The sequence below is a fragment of the Hypanus sabinus genome, unplaced genomic scaffold (assembly GCF_030144855.1).
Source record: "Hypanus sabinus isolate sHypSab1 unplaced genomic scaffold, sHypSab1.hap1 scaffold_437, whole genome shotgun sequence".
In the NCBI taxonomy this organism is placed as follows: domain Eukaryota; kingdom Metazoa; phylum Chordata; class Chondrichthyes; order Myliobatiformes; family Dasyatidae; genus Hypanus; species Hypanus sabinus.
The window spans coordinates 34,447-53,153 of record NW_026781312.1 but is presented as its reverse complement, the minus strand read 5'-3'; the positions used below and the strand labels follow the sequence as shown (position 1 = coordinate 53,153).

The 18,707-nt window shown below is 40.0% G+C and overlaps 1 protein-coding gene across 2 annotated transcripts in view; it reads right to left on the bottom strand.

The window, feature by feature from the left end:
- Positions 1 to 377: 377 nt before the first annotated feature.
- Positions 378 to 18,707, bottom strand: part of LOC132388936 (myb/SANT-like DNA-binding domain-containing protein 2) — a 39,520-nt gene continuing 21,190 nt past the window's right edge. The window contains exons 2-4 of one of the 2 annotated variants that reach the window (XM_059961341.1): positions 16,552 to 16,894; positions 6,145 to 6,205; positions 378 to 3,152 (exon numbers count right to left, since the gene is read on the bottom strand). In XM_059961341.1, coding sequence (XP_059817324.1) covers positions 2,297 to 3,152; positions 6,145 to 6,205; positions 16,552 to 16,894 — 1,260 coding nt within the window. In that variant the 3' untranslated portion in view covers positions 378 to 2,296. The remainder of the gene's footprint in view (positions 3,153 to 6,144; positions 6,206 to 16,551; positions 16,895 to 18,707) is intronic. The other variant, XM_059961342.1, reaches the window with a different exon arrangement.

Below are 18,707 nucleotides of genomic sequence, written 5' to 3'. Positions count from 1 at the left end.
ACCGTCAAGATGAGGCCACACGCAGGTCAATGGAGCAATACCTTATCTCCCGCCTAGGTAGCCTCCTACCTGCCAGCATGAACGTCCAACTCACTGACCTCCGTTGATACTCCTCTCCCCCCTTACCCCCATCCCTATCTATTATTTTAGTCTGGTTCTCTTCCTCTCTTCCCCTCCCTCACTATAATCTCCCCCCAGCCCTACCTTTCTTTCTCTTTTATTTTCCCATAATTCTCCACCTTCCCCCCCCCAGCCCATTTCCCTCCAGCCTATCACTTCCCAGGTCTCTACTTTATCCCTCCCCCCACTTCTTATCCCCCCTCGACCATCCCATGTTACTTCACTCCTGATGAAGGGTTTTGGCCCGAAACGTCGTCACTACCTCCTCCCATAGATACTGTCTGACCTGCTGAGTTCTCCAGCATTTTGTGTTTTTATTTATTTCCAGCACCTGCAGATTCACTCGTGTTGACTTAAAAAAAAAGCTAGTTTCTTTCACTTAGTCTCTAATGCCTTTAAAATATTTTCATATCAAAAGCTTACTATGAAAGATGTTTCTTCAAGTCATTCATGTTTTATTAATAATTGAACAGGTATGGATACCCTTTGATGAAGGGTGAAAACAATGAAAATGCTGAAATGGCCATTATTTTAAAAACTTAGAATATTAACTCAGAAAGGTTTCATTGGACCCATTTTGCATAGAGAAAACTAAGCAGGTAAACCAAAGCTTATTAAGGTAAATAATCTACCCCTATTTCATACAAATACCATAGCTATAGAATTTCACAGGACACTGCGATGTTGAAGTCTAAGTTTTCACCATCTGACATATGTGCACTGATCAGCACAAAATCCTGACCAATTTTGTAAATCCACAAACTCATTGACAAAGTGGATTGTTTAATATAACTATGGAAAACCATGTGAGACTTAAACTGCCTGGTGCCAACATGGCATTTTACATTGATGGTAAAAGGACCATACAAACTTAAACAAGTGAGTTGATTAGGGCAAATGTAGAACGTTAGTTTGAATGAAGAATATTACTTTCAAGCAACATAGAAGTAACCAGAGATTTCTTCCCTAACAATTCAACACAAATTTCAGTAGAAAAGGCATGTTGCAGGCAGAAATCATTCATGAAAGTTTTGCATTGTATTTCATTTTAAGGGTGTTGCTTGCACTCATTTAAAAAGTTGGTAAATCACCTGTCAAGACGTGGAGTACAAATTATCAACAAATGAACTTCGGGAGAATCTCTTCAAGTCAATGCAAATAATCTGAATAGACTGTGATCAAAAGACCCAGGAGAACATAACAGAGTAATTTGAACTAGGATTCTTTTCATTAGAGGTTCTACTGCTCTACCATCACAGCTCCAAGCTAAGCTTTCATGTATCCTTTTCTGTCCATTTGTTTCCACTGCATTTATCTCAACCTGTCCAGTATGTGCTTATTATAAAAACCTAAGATATTTTCAGGCCATTGTGCATTCAGAAGAGCAGTTTGGAGCTTGGTCAGGATCATTAGAAAATGAGTTGCTTGGCATTGTGTTTCTGATAAAAATATGATTACATTTCAACAAAAATGAGGCAAAATACAGTAACACTTTGGCCAACTGAGGCAAGTTTCAAACAATAGAAAAGTAACTGGAGACTTCTTCCCTATCAATTCAACACAAATATCAGTAGAAAAGGTATGCTGCATAATATCCTATTTCAATTTCATCTTTTCCTTTCTCCGTTTTTGCGCTCACACTCAACTCAACTGGTTGCATTATAACGCAGTGAAATCAGCACAAAAGAGATTGGTTTGATTATTGGGTAATGCAATGACCACAAAATTTAAGTAAAGCATGCATCCCAATATACATCCACTTCGGTATAACATTTGGTTACTCTCCCAACACGCATACCTGCCCTAAACTGGTTGGCCTGTACAGTACTCTGTACATTATTCTAACAAAAACATCAGACCTCGAAGACTAGTTAAGGTACTGGGACTTCAACAATCAGTTTTGAGAACTGAATTTTAAGTTCACAGAGCAGGCTAACTCAAACTCAATCTCCAACATTTTGGATCCTGTCTTGCACTTACAGTCTAATTAGTTTTGACCAAAGTGGCTCAATTTCTTTGTTGTTTCGTTCTCCACTATAATGGTATTGAAACCCTTTAAGCATAGAGAATCTAGGAAACTTTAAAATCAAAACCCTGACATTGTTACAGTTATATAAATGTGACCAGGCAGAAATCTTTGCATATCACAATTAAATACATTGACTGTGGTTAAAATTTACTTTGTGAACCGTAAAGAATACCCCATGGCTTTTTCCAAACACTCTTGCACACAGCCTGAAGAGAGATACTCTTTTTCTACTTCTATAAATTTGATGTAAATAGATCTGGAGATGGCTCCTGTCTGGCAGTTTTCAGAGAGGAAGCTGTTGATTGAACATGTCTCCATGCCCAGCATCTTGACTGGTGGTTGAAAGTGTTGCAGTATGCACTGGCGAATGGTTTTCTCCTCTGCCACGCCTAGATAACAGTAACGAATTTTTGACTTTACATTACTGGCATCACTAACTTCATTTTCCAAAAGCGACAGTCCTGCTGTACTGCCACTAGAAACCTGTTGTAGAGACGCCGTAATGCCGTAATCTTGCTGTGGAGAAATATCCCCACCTTCTGTCTCTTCACAACCAATGACATATAGGCCATTAGTATCCGGGATCCCGCCCGGAAGCAAATATTGTACAGTGTTGTCACTGGCTGCACGGGAAAGTGCGATGGGTATCCATTCAAAAGCAAAGTGTAGCTCAAGACAACGTGCCTCACTTTTTGTGATCTCAAATAGCTTGTAATAGACTTTCTTCCAGTTCAATTTTTGACGCTTAACAGCAATCACTTTACCTTCTGCTTTATCTGGATTTAAATATTCTTTAAGTCTCTTTCCAACCGGCACCTGTGAGCTGATTTCTGCATAATGATATCGTATATCCTCAACCCATCTTGTATTATAACCAATAGCAAAGATACCAAGTTTATTTCCAAAGTACATACTGCTGAAATCATCATAACTCTGGAAATCTTGCCATCTTGGGTGGATTGAGTCCAACAGTGCCATAAGGGATTGCAGAATCTCTGGTTTCCTTTAAAAGAGCAAACAGCAGAGAATCAGAAAAACACAGGTAGTAACTCACAAAGAGTTCTGGAAGGTTTGATTAATCATGTAAACTAGACCCACTCTGCAGTCCTTTAACTATAATCCAGCATTTTTAATTTCAGTTCCCAATAAAAGGTATCAGGCTTACATACATCATCCTAACAGGACTGTCCAGACTGTGAAGATATTTCAAACGAATTACCTTTTCACTGTTTAAAAAAAAAATTACTGTAAACGTGTCTTCAACCTAATTTTTAATGGAAAACATTTATAACCTGTTATATATTTAGAGAAATGAATAAAATGTATTTAAAGATGCAGTACAGTTTGACTTAGGATAAATTTCTCAAATCAAATCTTGTATTAGTTTCTGCTACCTAAGTGAAATTTTCACTTTGATCCACAAGTGGATCAGGCATAATGCTATCACCATTACTTCAAAAGTGATTCTTTCAAGAGCACAAATCAAGCTTTTTGTCTTAGTCAACAGTTAGAATGCGACATGATGATCCACATTTTCACATTTCATATTTTTGATGATAGCATTTAGAATTCATTTTCCACAGATGTCCTTTGAATAAGGATAACCACGCCAAAACTTTAGCCCAAAGGAATTTATTCAATACTAAGCAATATTTACAAACAGGATCGAGTAGCTTAGGAGTTCAAGCCGGATATCTAAATTTTGAGCCAGTTTTCATACTCTTGGTACTCCAAGTTATCAAAACTGGCAGACAGTCAACAGGATTATTTCAGCTTCCTGCCAACTATTTTGGGCAAGTACTTTCAACTTCATTTCTTCAAAGTTAGTTGTACTGATCATTACACTATTTTAAATATTAAGCAATAGCGGTTGTATTCCCTACTGCTGTGGACTTGGATTATTTTAAAACTGAAAATGGATTTCAAGATCTGACTGTACAAAGGTATTTGTCATTATCAGTACCTGCCTTTACTTAGCCTGAAAGTTGTTTTCAGGAGTGTACTTAAAAATTACAATTGTTCAACTCTGATGAACACACTTCATGTTAAGTAAGATCTTCTTCACACTTGGGTTACCAACCTTCAGTATTCCAGGATTTTACAACAGCAACACGGAGCATCATCAGACTATGCTACTACGAATGTACTCCAGTTCAGCATTCTCCCAAGACTCATGTGGCCTTTAACAGTGTATGAAATCCCCATCAACAAGGTGGAAAAGCTCAAAAGAGTGATCAGCACACATGTGAAACAGTGGCTTGGACTTACACAATGTTTAAGTCCTGTTGGACTGTATGTGAACGGCAAATTGGAATTACCAATTACAAGTCTTGTGGAAGAATTCAAATGCACCAAAGCAAGGTTGGTCATTACTCCCACTGAATCTGACGAAACTGTTATTCGAATAGCAGCCCCCCCGTGTGGCAACGGGGAGGAAGTGGACCCCATCTGAAGCTGTTCAGAGTGCTAGGTCTGCTCTTCACTTCAGGGATGTGGTTGGCCAAGTCCAACTTGGGAGAGCTGGGCTCAGGATCATCCCAAAGGCTCCTCAATGGCACAAGGCAACATCAGTGCAGGAGAGATGGCTCATGGTAGAGGAGGTGAGAAGACAGAAGGAGGCAGAGCGACACGCCTGAGCCGTTTCAATGGCCAAGCAGGGCCAATGGACTAATTGGGAGAGCCTGGAAAAGAAGAAACTCAGTTGGCATGACATCTGGGAGCTGGAGGGATCTCTGCTAAGTTTTGTCATCAGAACCATTTACGACCTCCTACCCACACCCCAGAACCTGATCCAGTGGAGGACAGAAGACCCCACTTGCTCTCTTTGTCAAGCACTTGGCTCACTAAGGCACATTTTAACAGGATGCACCATGAGCCTCAGCCAGGGGTGGTATACTTGGCAGCATGACCAAGTTCTCAGATTGCTGGCCTCAATCTTGGAACAGAGGCAAACCATCGAAAATGCTCTTCCACAAACATCGGCAGGAGATATCCACATTACACAATTTGTACCAGCAGGCCAACCTCCAGAGCATCAAGTAACATCAAAGGATGTAAGCATTCTGCAGGTTGCTCGGGATTGGAAAATGGACATGGACTTGGAGAAAAAGCTTGTGTTTGCCCCAGACATTGCAGCTACAACACTCCGGCCAGACATAGTCCTGTGGTCCACAACAGCAAAGCTGGCATATGTTGTGGAACTGACAGTACCATGGGAAGATGATGTTGAAGAAGCTTATGAGAGGAAAAAGACCAAGTACTCTGAACTGGCAACTGAAGCTGCTCAGAACAGCTGGAAGACATTTCCCTGTAGAAATGCGATGCAGGGGATTCATTGCTACATCTATGACTAGTCTATTGAAGAAGGTGGGGGTGAGGGGTATCTCCCTCCACAAGCAATCAAGTCCTTGTCAAATGCAGCAGAAGAAAGCAGCAATTAGATTTGGATTAAAAGGAAAGACAACTGGGCTGCAAGATGAAGACAGGAGGGTATGGAACTGAGGGTGTGTATCTGGGACGCCAGGTATCACCGTTGAGCCCTCTGGAGACATCGTGGGCTTATCAACGAAATGTCAAAGAAGGAGGGTGCCCACCTGATGACCCTAATGATGTAGCTACCCTCGTCAACACTCCAAGCCACTGCCAACATTGAATGTACCGACTTTATCACTGGGATTAAAACATCAAGTCCTAGTAGTTCTACTATGAATGTACTCACAGCTCCACAATATTCACTTTAATATATATGTCATACCCAGCAACTGTGAATACTGACTGGTTTTCATATTCTCTAGATCAAGTAATTAGTGGTGTCCCTGCAATACATTTCAGGATTGGAAACATGCACTTAAAAATCTCAAATGCATATCAAGGGAATGATTAAATTAATTCAACATTATGGCTCTGGCAATGTTTTGAAACTCATTGTATTAACATGCAACAATTACATTTAAATTCGTGAAAGAAGTTCACAAAGTTCTTGACATATTACTTACTGCATGTTTTCGGTGGAATTGCGCCATGCAGGTGGTTTCTTCTTTACAAAACCCATTTCTTCTAGGAAAAGAAATTAATTGATTAAGAGATGGCTAATTTAATAATTTATTTTTTTGACAGAAGTATACCTATGTGGCCATTCTAAGAGCTCCCATTTAACAAGCACCATTGCCTTATTTATGATGAGTTCTGTACATGCCCTGGAGTTACACCATATGTTACAAAACAAAGCCATTGCAATCCTAGACAAAGCAAAGAATCCAAGGTGCAAGGAAGGGAAGAATAATTAGACTTCAATACATTTAATTACAGACCAATTACAAATGAAAGAACCAAAGAAGGATATTAGTTTGTAAGAGCTTTATTTATCAGGTGTTGAAGAAAATAAATTTCATTTATATAGTGAGACCACTGAGCAACTAAAACAGATCATGCCTCTTCTCCTACTGTTCATACTCAGAAAGCTGCCTTTTATTTGACGGTTAGTTTTTGCTCTTCTCTTAAAATCCAGGAGAAAGGCTATATACTTTCAAAGTGACCTCACAGAAAGATTAAAAAATTAAAAGAAATCAGGGGCTATTCACAATTCTAAAAATTCAGTCATCTACAGAGCATCAATGTTATAGAATGAGGGGTTAGTGAGGCCTGTTCCCCTTGCTGCCATCTGCCATATTAAACGAGTATAAGAGCATAAAGGTAGAAAGGAATTTGCACATTTTACAAAACACATAACTGGAATAATAATTCCTTTAAAACAGAATGACTCAAGAGGAGCCTTTCATAACTTCAGTCCTCCTCTCCGTTTCTCCGTTTCTATTTTTCAAGAGAATAGAAAAATCACAAGCATGCAGAAAGGTCACCATCAACAACCAAATGAACAATTTCATTTGGTACAGCTGGTCAAGGCAGGAATACTGACCAGGTCACTTACTCCATTCTTCCTCAAGCAGGTTTGTATGACCTTTTAAAGAAATCAGTTGAAAGATTATCATGACGTCGGTAATCGAAAATTAGAAGACTGCAAGATAATGTTTTGTTCTGCTCAAATACTTTTTCCCCCAGATACATTCTCAAATGCAGTCCATTTTCAAGTGCATATTTTAGTACCTTTCTATATCAGAAAAAAAATCCAAGTATACGTTCGGTGGCCACTTTATAAGATACCCATACATGATTGTTAATGCAAATATCAAATCAGCCAATCAAGTGGCAGCAACTCAATGTATTAAAGCATGAAGGAATTTCAAGAAATTCCATTGTCCAGACAAAACATAAGAATGGGGGAAGAAGTCTGATTTTAGAATGATTGTTGATGCCAGATGACTGCTTTTCAATGATTTTCACACACAACAATCTCTAGAGTTTGAAAACAAAAACAAAAACAAAACATTCAATGAATGGCAGTTTGGTGGATGAAACCACTTTGTTAATGGTGGAGATCAAAGGATAATGGCTAGCCTTGAAGTTGACAGTAATTCATGTAACTACATGTTATAAAAGCAGTTTTCAGAAGAGCACCTCTAAACGCACAACATGTCAAATGTTGACATAGATCGGTTACTGTTTACCATGAACAGTAGCTATTTTATTAGGTACAGGAGGCAATTAATAAAACGGCCACAGAGTGTACGAACTAGCTTATTGTATGGGAGAGTCCTTTTTGGGATGATAAATTCGCAATTAAAATAAACTCTTTCAAAATTGTCTGCATTCATCTGGTGAACAAAGATCATGTAGACAATGCAGCTTTCAGGATAAGATTACAAAATGGTTACTCTCTTTAAACAAACAATTCACAGCATTGACCATATAACCATATAACAATCACAGCACGGAAACAGGCCATCTCGGCCCTCCTAGTCCGTGCCGAACCCTTAATCTCACCTAGTCCCACCTACCCGCACTCAGCCCATAACCCTCCACTCCTTTCCTGTCCATATACCTATCCAATTTTACCTTAAATGACACAATTGAACTGGCCTCTACTACTTCTACAGGAAGCTAATTCCACACAGCAATCACTCTCTGAGTAAAGAAATACCCCCTCGTTTTCCATTAAACTTCTGCCCCCTAACTCTCAAAGCATGACCTCTCGTTTGAATCTCCCCTACTCTCAATGGAAACAGCCTGTTCACGTCAACTCTATCTATCCCTCTCAAAATTTTAAATACCTCGATCAAATCCCCCCTCAACCTTCTACGCTCCAATGAATAGAGACCTAACTTGTTCAACCTTTCTCTGTAACTTAAGTGCTGAAACCCAGGCAACATCCTAGTAAATCATCTCTGCACTCTCTCTAATTTATTGATAACTTTCCTATAATTCGGTGACCAGAACTGCACACAATATTCTAAATTTGGCCTTACCAATGCCTTGTACAATTTTAACATTACGTTCCAACTTCTGTACTCAATGCTTTGATTTATAAAGGCCAGCGTTCCAAAAGCCTTCTTCACCACCCTATCTACATGAGACTCCACCTTCAGGGAACTATGCACTGTTATTCCTAGATCTCTCTGTTCCACTGCATTCCTCAATGCCCTACCATTTACCCTGTATGTTCTATTTGGATTATTCCTGCCAAAATGTAGAACCTCACACTTCTCAGCATTAAACTCCATCTGCCAACATTCAGCCCATTCTTCTAACCGGCATAAATCTCCCTGCAAGCTTTGAAAACCCACCTCATTATCCACAACACCTCCTACCTTAGTATCATCGGCATACTTACTAATCCAATTTACCACCCCATCATCCAGATCATTTATGTATATTACAAACAACATTGGGCCCAAAACAGATCCCTGAGGCACCCCGCTAGTCACCGGCCTCCATCCCGATAAACAATTATCCACCACTACTCTCTGGCATCTCCCATCTAGCCACCGTTGAATCCATTTTATTACTCCAGCATTAATACCTAACGACTGAACCTTCTTAACTAACCTTCCATGTGGAACTTTGTCAAAGGCTTTGCTGAAGTCCATATAGACTACATCCACTGCCTTACCCTCGTCAACATTCCTCGTAACTTCTTCAAAAAATTCAATAAGGTTTGTCAAACATGACCTTCCACGCACAAATCCATGCTGGCTACTCCTAATCAGATCCTGTCTATCCAGATAATTATTAATGCTATCTCTAAGAATACTTTACATTAATTTACCCACCACTGATATCAAACTGACAGGTCTATAATTGCTAGGCTTACTTCTAGAATCCTTTTTAAACAATGGAACCACATGAGCAACACGCCAATCCTCCGGCACAATCCCCGTTTCTAATGACATCTTAAAGATCTCCGTCAGAGCTCCTGCTATTTCTACACAAACTTCCCTCAGGTCCTGGGGAATATCCTGTCAGGACCCGGAGATTTATCCACTTTTAAATTTCTTAAAAGCGCCAGTACCTCCACCTCTTTAATTGTCATAGGTTCCATAACTTCCTTACTTGTTTCCCACACCTTACACAATTCAATATCCTTCTCCTTAGTGAATACCGAAGAGAAGAAATCGTTCAAAATCTCTCCCATCTCCCTTGGCTCCACACAGAGCTGACCACTCTGATTCTCTATGGGGCCAATTTTATCCCTCACTATCCTCTTGCTTTTAATATAACTGTAGAAACCTTTCGGATTTACTTTCACCTTATTTGCCAAACCAACCTCGTATCCTCTTTTAGCTTTTCTAATCTCTTTCTTAAGATTCCTTTTACATTCTTTATATTCCTCGAGCAATTCTTTTACTCCATGCTGCCTTAATCTATTGTAGACATCCCTCTTTTTCCGAACCAAATTTCTAATATCCCTTGAAAACCATGGTGCTTTCAAACCTTTAACCTTTCCTTTCAACCTAACAGGAACATAAAGATTCTGTACCCTCATAATTTCACCCTTAAATGACCTCCATTTCTCTATTACATCCTTCCCATAAAACAACTTGATCCAATCCACTCTCTCTAAATCCCTTCGCATCTCCTCAAAGTTAGCCTTTCTCCAATGAAAAATCTCAACTCTAGGTCCTGTCCTGTCCTTCTCCATAATTATATTGAAGCTAATGCTATTGTGATCACTGGACCCGAAGTGCTCCCCAACACATACATCTGTCAGCTGACCTATCGCATTCCCTAACAGGAGATCCAACCCTGCCCCATCTCTAGTCGGTACTTCTATGTATTGTTGCAAAAAACTATCCTGCACACATTTCGCAAACTCTAAACCATCCAGCCCTTTTACAGAATGAGCTTCCCAGTCTACGTGTAGAAAATTAAAATCTCCCACAACCACCACCTTGTGTTTACTACAAATATCTGCTATCTCCTTACACATTTGCTCTTCCAACTCACGCTCCCCATTAGGTGGCCTATAATACACTCCTATCAGTGTTACTACACCTTTCCCATTCCTTAATTCCACCCAAACAGCCTCCCTAGAGGAGCTCTCTAATCTATCCTTCCAAAGCACCGCCATAAGATTTTCTCAGACAAGCAATGCAACACCTCCTCCTCTGGCCCCTCCTAGTCTATCACACCTGAAGCAGCTAAATCCAGGAATATTTAGTTGCCAATCACACCCTTCCTGCAACCAAGTTTCACTAATAGCTACAACATCATAATTCCAGGTATCAATCCACGCTTTAAGCTCATCCACCTTTCTTACAATGCTCCTAGCATTAAAATAGATACATTTAAGATACTCTCCACCCCCTCCTCTCTTTTCATCCCTAACAATGCATTCAAATTTATTATCCTTTTCTTTCTTCTCCCCTACATCTTCGGGCTGAGCGCATCCGTTCTCCATCACCTGCCTTTCCTCCCTCACACACTGTCTATTTACTTGCTCTACTGGTGAACTAACCTCCTCTCCCATGATTTCCTCAAATTGATTCCCGCCTCCCCATCTTACTAGTTTAAAGTCTGCCCTGTAGCCCTAGCAAACCTCCCCACTAGGATATTGGTCCCCCCACGATTCAAGTGTAACCCGTCCTTCTTGAACAGGTCACGCCTGCCCCAGAAGAGGTCCCAATGATCCAGAAACTTGAATCCCTGCCCCCTGCTCCAATCCCTCAGCCACGCATTCATCCTCCACCTAATTCTATTCCTACTCTCACTGTCGCGTGGCACAGGCAGTAATCCCGAGATTACTACCTTTGCGGTCCTTCTTCTTAACTGCCTTCCTAACTCCCTATACTCTCGTTTCAGGACCTCTTCCCCTTTCCTTCCTATGTCATTGGTACCTACATGTACCACGACCTCTGGCTCTTCACCCTCCCACTTCAGGATATCTTGGACGATCAGAAACGTCCCGAACCCTGGCACCAGGGAGGCAAATTACCATCCGGGACTCCCGGTCACCTCCACAGAAACGCCTGTCTGAACCCCTGACTATTGAGTCCCCTATTACTATGGTCCTCTTTCTTCTATCCCTACCCTTCTGAGCTCTGTGCCGGAGGCCCGGCCACTGTCACTTCCACCAGGAAGGCTGTCCCCCCCAACAGTACTCAAACATGAGTACTTATTGTCAAGGGGTACAGCCACCGGGGTACTCTCTGGTACCTGCCTCTTCCCCTTCCTGACCGTGACCCACCTTTCTGCCTCCCGTGGTCCCAGAGTGACTACCTGCCTGTAACTCCTCTCTATCACCTCCTCACTCTCCCTGACCAGGCGAAGGTCATCGAGCTGCAGCTCCAGTTCCCTAACTCGGTCCCTCAGGAGCTGCAGTTCGGCGCACCTGGCGCAGATGTGGACGTCCGGGAGGCTCGGAGACTCCAGGATCTCCCACATCCGACACCGAGAACAACAAGCTGCCCTCACACTCATACTTCCCGAATAACTGAAAATAACAAGAACTAAAAGATAAGCCTACTGTGCCCTCTTCCGCCTAAGCCCTCTGAGCCCAAGCCCTACACTCTGCTCCCGGCGCACTCCGCTGCCCGCAAACGAAGCTGCCCGCTGCTTAAGGCTGCGTTTTTTTTATATCTTCCCTCCTTCCCAGGCCTCCTCACGCGCCTGCGCAGTCCCGCCTCTCAGAACTCCGATCTGAGAAGCAATTTGAAAAAGGCCGCCACCGCACTTCCTCTCAAAGCCTCGCTGTCCTCTTCCAAAAGAGGACAACATAGTTATGCTGCTGATTCAAAAAGTGACTGAAATCCAATGTTTAAAATCGTATGTTACATAGCCTGTAAAGGGTTAAAAAGGACCAGCAGAAATGGACAAACCTGGAGTCTGAGTCTTCCATTACAAACTATTTTATTAGTAACTACACGATAAAGTAATATAAAACAAGATAAGGTAAACAGGTTAGCAGAGTATATGCGTATATAAGTGACTAAATAAAGTTCCCAAGTTTCTCTCAGCTCAGCTGATTAGATGATACAGTCTTACAATGGTATGCGTATGAAGTCAATTCAGTTCTGGAATTGAGAGAGAGAGAGAGAGAGTTGTTTTCTTAACACATTGCTGATGCCATCGAATCTAACATGTCATCCTCCTGCTCCCGAAACTTTTAAGTCACTGACTGTGACCACAAAAAAGGAGACCGTCTTCTGTGGTGAAGTCATCAACCCAGGCGAGGGTTGTACACACTGATAACTCCCCACCAGTCACACCCTTTTCACACTGCGACAGCCACTGATAAGATTCTCCTGATCGATCCTCCAAAAACCCACTTTTCTGTGGGCTCAACAAAGCTCATCCAGTGTCCAAAACCATGTGTGTCTGGTGTGTCCGATTACAAAGCCAGCTGACCTTGTATATAATCCACAAGGGCAATCAGCCGTCCATCATATAGTTCCACACTGTCCACTCCCTCTCTTGCTTTTTAAAGGAACAGTCCACATTGGATAATCCTTCAGATCTTGTCACACATAAAAGATTAACAATACCTGTAAATCAGAAAATCCAAAATCCAGAAGTGTTTACTTTCTGCTTATAAATTGCACATAAACCTTCCAAGTACTCTCTCCATATAGAGAACACATATTTCCATAAACAAGAATGGTGATCCATGTTCAATTTCTCCAACCTCCTCTCTCATTATTAACAACAATATACAATATTACCTGAACTTCAATAGGTTAACATGAACTTGAACAACAGATTTTCCCACTCTTATAAGGGAAATATTTCTGTTAAACAGTTATGGTGGTCCATTGAACTGTATGTATAAGTAAAAAAGATTATCTTTTTGAAAAAAAAATTCATTGGTTTATTAAATTATATTAGTTAAATCAGTGTTCCCAACCTTTTTCAGTTCAATGCTCCCTAAAGCACCTTCATACTTGCCAATGCCTCTCTTAGACACAGTATACTTTCCTGCACTCTCATTGTGTAAAAACATGTCTACCATTGCTAACATGAGAAAATTCATTCTTTTTTTTGTCTTTAAACCTAGCTTACACATGTGCGTTGAACAGCTTCAGTATCAGTGTAATCCTTGAGCATGATGGTTTTTAGCAAGGATTTTCTGGTTAAAGCTGTGACAGCAAAAGCCTTAATAATGTCCAAACGGTTTCTGTTTTTGGTGAGAATGTGGTTCACTCCATAGAAGCCTCTTTCAAAAAGGTAGAAGGATGGAAATGTAATGAAGGACACACTGGCTCCTCTACAAAGACAAGGAAGCTTCATTATGATAATGTAGCCACATACCACAAAAGCTGTCAACTTCGAAATTGATTTCTGCTTCTTCATCAATCAGAATTTCGATAATTTCATCTTGGAGCTCACTTCCTGTTCTTCCACAAAGAAATGGGTTACCCAGTACTGAATTTTCAGTCCATTCAAATCCTAGAATTGATTTGGAAAATCCTTCTGTGACTGCAGGTATAAGCAATGCTCTTAAAAGTGTGTGACATGCTTTCATTCAGAAAACTTTGAGAATATTCTTCTCCCAATGTTTTGCTAATGTATTTCCAATTTTCCAATAAAAGTGGACACAACAATTTTTGCTTCGAATAAACTGAAATTCTTACTCAGCAGTTTCATATTTAGAATGTTCATTTTGTTATATAGATCAGCTAAGAATGCCACATATCAAATTAGAAGTTCAAGCTTGTTTCACAAACTTGTCGTCTGAGCAAAAATTCAACCAGTGTCAAAAGATCAAAGGAATGTTTTCACCAGCAGCTTTTGGACAGCCAATGACTTCAGTGTGAGGAAAGAAGTGTTCAAACTCTTCATCATTATTTTGGGATAACGGCAAAAATCATGCCATTTAATTGATGAGCTTTAATTTAATTTTGTTGAAAGCAGATCATTACAAGAAAAGTCACTGGCTGAGGTTTTTGGCTGCTAGATGTTGACAATGAATTATGTAATAGATTACAAACAAACTTGGGATTTCTTTTTCCATAAATATCACTAAACCTGTCAACCTCCATCTGTTGCACAGGAAATCAGGTTTCTAATCCGAATACTTATATTCTCAATATATTTTGAGTTCATAGATTGACTCTCCATTGATATTTGTTTAATCTCTGTATAAACTTTCCACTTTTGATAAACTGTCCATCTGTCATTAACAATAACTCATTATCTCATATAATTGACTCATCCAGTTGTATCCCAAATTCTGTTTCTTTGTAACTCTGTGTATAGTTGATACTCAATACCTTCACTCATTTCATCAATATGATGAGCTACAGAGTTATCACTCAGAGGAATTGATTTTAAAATACTGGTATCCATTTTGAGGACAGTAGCAAACACTTCTGATACAGCACACATTATAAATCTTTCATCAATTGATGACATTTTCCACACTTTATTATCACTTCAGAAATATTATACAAAGCAATGGGACCACTATGAAGGCTTTAGCTTTCTTGGTAAATGACTCAAATGTGTAATGCTTTTCAAATGCACCTACTGAAAATCCTGACAATTCTGGACAATGTTTCTCACCTTCTGCATGCCACCTTGGCTGAACTTTTTGTAACAGACAATGGCGACAATGACAGTCCCAAAGAGTGCCATAAAAGGCTATTTTTACTTTTTGCCATTAGGCTCTATAGTAAGTCAACCTATAGCCAAGAAGTGATGACCATGTAAATATGTATTGCTAATTCCAAACTCTGTCTGAATAGCTTCAAATGTCAGGACAACATTTTAATAGTTACCTAGCTCATGAACAATACGCAACTGCACATTGAGAATCCTTCACTTCAGAATTGTAAAGGTATAGATTCACACATAAATACAGACTTTGTCAAAGCACAGAACATTGGATGTTTCTCATATACATTAAACCTTGTTTTATCATGTTATATCATGGTAGTTATTCATATTTGCTTTTGTAGTTTTTGTTCATTGATTCTGTTTTCTGTTACTTTTCTAGATTTTCATGGACTGCCCACAGAAGAAGAATCTCAGGGTTGTATGTGGTGACGTGCATGTATTCTGATAATAATTTTTACTTTGAACTTTGCATGATGATGGAGAGTTAATTATGGTATGGGTGATCCCCCCCCTTTACAAAGGTAGAGCATTTCTATGAAAAATTTCTTAAGCCGAAATGGTGTAAAATGAAGAACCATTAACTTATATGGGAAAAATTCTCGTAAAAGCAAAAATCCTCTTTGTAATGTCAGAACAGATTACTAATATAGGTCTTTTGTAAAAGCCAAGTGGCGTAAAGCGGGGGACACCTGTATTAGTTATGTCCTTAAGTGATGTTACAGGTAAAGTTCTGCATAAACAGAACTATGTAGCAAGGTTATGGCTTGCAGCTAAAAGAGAACATCACTTATTGGAGAATCTAAATTAAGTTAGATCATGGAGACAGTTGGTTAATCAAAACAGAGAAGAATATAAGTGGATCTTGAGTTTGGTAAGATAAGAGACTGTGAGCAAGATTAATAAAAAAGATTTTAAAAAGCTGAGTATCTGGCTAATGCGTTGTCTAACAGACCATGAATTATGAATTAAACATTAAGATATAATGTACATGATGCGCAGCAATCAAACAGTACATTTAATTTGGTCACTGAAAAATCATCAGGCACAAAGTCTGACCAACTCAATGGGACTGTTAACAATATATCAGAATCCATTGACAACATCTCATGTTGTGTGTATAGTCAAACTCTTAAGCATTTTGCATATGTTAAAGAATTGCTTTCAGTGAAGGTTGAATGAATTATATCCCAGCAATTCCATCAGTTTACAAGAATAAAAAATAGACTTGTAACTCACATTACTTTAATATGTCTGCTTTCACAAAAGGCAACAAGGGAAGGCTAAATTTTGATTGTCGCCAAATGCATAGGTAGCTAACGTCAATATACTCTTGTAAGTCCATTTATCTTATCATCGTGATTCCCTGCCATCTAAGACCACTAAATCAATCAAAGACAGACCATAAATAAATGAACCTCTAGTTATTTTAAAGTACATAGCAAAATGTTGCTCACCCACATCCTCAATTGCGTCCTGATATACAGAGAGATCTTGGTAGACTTGTAGTTCCTGTTTCTGATTCAGAAGCAGCTCCTGCTTGATGAACAAATCTTCTTTTTGGTTTCTCCAATCTTCCAGTTCAGTCGGCTGCACTCCCTGGCTTTCTTCTAGATTAATTGTGCTCGGTTTTGTATCTTGGTAGAGTCCACTGCTGTCAATAAGAACAGGCTGATAGGCGTGTTGCTCCCACACAACAGGCATGCGTCCAAACACCTGCTCCAGCTGCTGAAATGTATAGTTACAGGTTCTCTTACCACGACCTCGTTCCTTGACTCGACTATAACACCGCTTTAGAGTCTGTACAGAAATGAAAATGAATCAGACCTTAAAAGCAGTTTAAAAGTATTTGCAAAAACTAAATTAAAAATTTATCTTTCTCAGAAATGAATAATTGATAAGAAATTATTTTAGAGACAGAGCACAGTGAGCTCCCATTGCCCAAATGCAACTTTGTGATCTATTAACTACTAACCTGGATGTCTTTCGAATGTTGGAGGAAACCAGTGCACCCGGCAAAAATACACACAGTTACAGGGAGAATGTGAGAAACTCCTCACAACAGTGGCAGAACTGAATCAAGGTTACTGATGCTGTAACAGCATTACACTATACTAACATGGCACCCTTATTATCCTTCTTCCCATCAAGCCCTAATCTAAAAAAAATAGTACTTGATCAATTCCCTCTTGCTCTTACTTATGATCTATTAACTTACTAAACAGTATGTCCTCGCACAGGGAAAAGGCAGCCAGAGGAAACCCACGAAATAAATATAAAACAAAAAACTTGATTCAGTCAAAATCACATTTGGTTATTTGAAGTACGCCAAGTAAGAAAACCAGAAAAAAAAATCATTTTTTTGTGAATATCACACTTAACACTACTATACCACAATAATGGCAGAAAATTGTTCCTATGACAATGAATGAAGAATGGAATAGAACTTAGCTTCATGCTTATTTCCCTTTTTACGAATGGACTGGATACTGACAAGAAGACTAAGAAGTATACTAAATTATCTATGCTTGTGTCATTTTTAATGAAAAGGCTCTTCAGAACTGTGTCTTTAAAGATCACATAAAATAAAGGAATAGTTCTGAGAAAATTATTGTGAACTTTAAGCCACTGGGATTTTGGTAAAGCTAAGTAGCCAGGTTCCAGATTTCCACCAGGCAAAAATAGACGTATACTTCAAAATCTGAAAACCTACTTTATAGAATTTGCTTGAGGCAGAGGAGGAAGAGGAGGAGGAGGAGGGGAGAAGAAGCAGAAGGAGGAGGAAGGGAGAGAAGAAGAAGAAGAAGAAGAAGGAGGAGGAGGAGGAGGAGGAGAAGAAGAAGAAGAAGGAGGACGAGAAGGAGGAGGGGAGAAGAAGAAAAAGGAGGAGGAAGAGAAAAAGAAGAAGAAGGAGGAGGAGGAGGAGGAGGAGGAGGAGGAGAAGAAGAAGAAGAAGAAGAAGAAGAAGAAGAAGGAGAAGGAGGAGGAGAAGGAGGAGGAGGAGGAGAAGAAGAAGGAGGAGGAGGAAGAGAAGGAGGAGGAGGAGGAGAAGAGAAAGGAGGAGGAGGAGGAGGAGGGAGGAGAAAAAGAAGAAGAAGAAGTAGGAGAAGGAGAAGGAGAAGAAGGAGGAGGAGAAGGAGGAGGAGGAGAGGGAGGAGAAGGAAGAGAAGTAGAAGAAGAGGAAGGAGGAAGAGGAGAAGGAGAAGAAGAAGAAGAAGAAGAAGAAGGAGGAGGAGGAGGAGAAGAAGGAAAAGGAGGAGGAGGAGAAGGAGGAGAAGAAGAAGGAGTAGGAGGAGGAGAAGAAGAAGAACCGAGGAGGAAGAGGAGGAGGAGAAAAAGAAGAAGAAGAAGAAGAAGAAGAAGAAGAAGAAGAAGAAGAAGAAGAAGAAGAAGAATAAGAAGAAGAAGAAGAAAAAGAAGAAGAAGGAGGAGGAGGAGAAGGAGAAGGAGAAGAAGAAGGAGAAGCAGGAGGAGGAGGAGAAGGAGAAGAAGGAGGAGGAGGAGGAAGAGGAGAAGAAGAAGAAGAAGGAGAAGCAGGAGGAGGAGGAGAAGGAGAAGAAGGAGGAGGAGAAGGAGAAGCAGGAGGAGAAGGAGGAGGAGGTGGAGGGAGAAG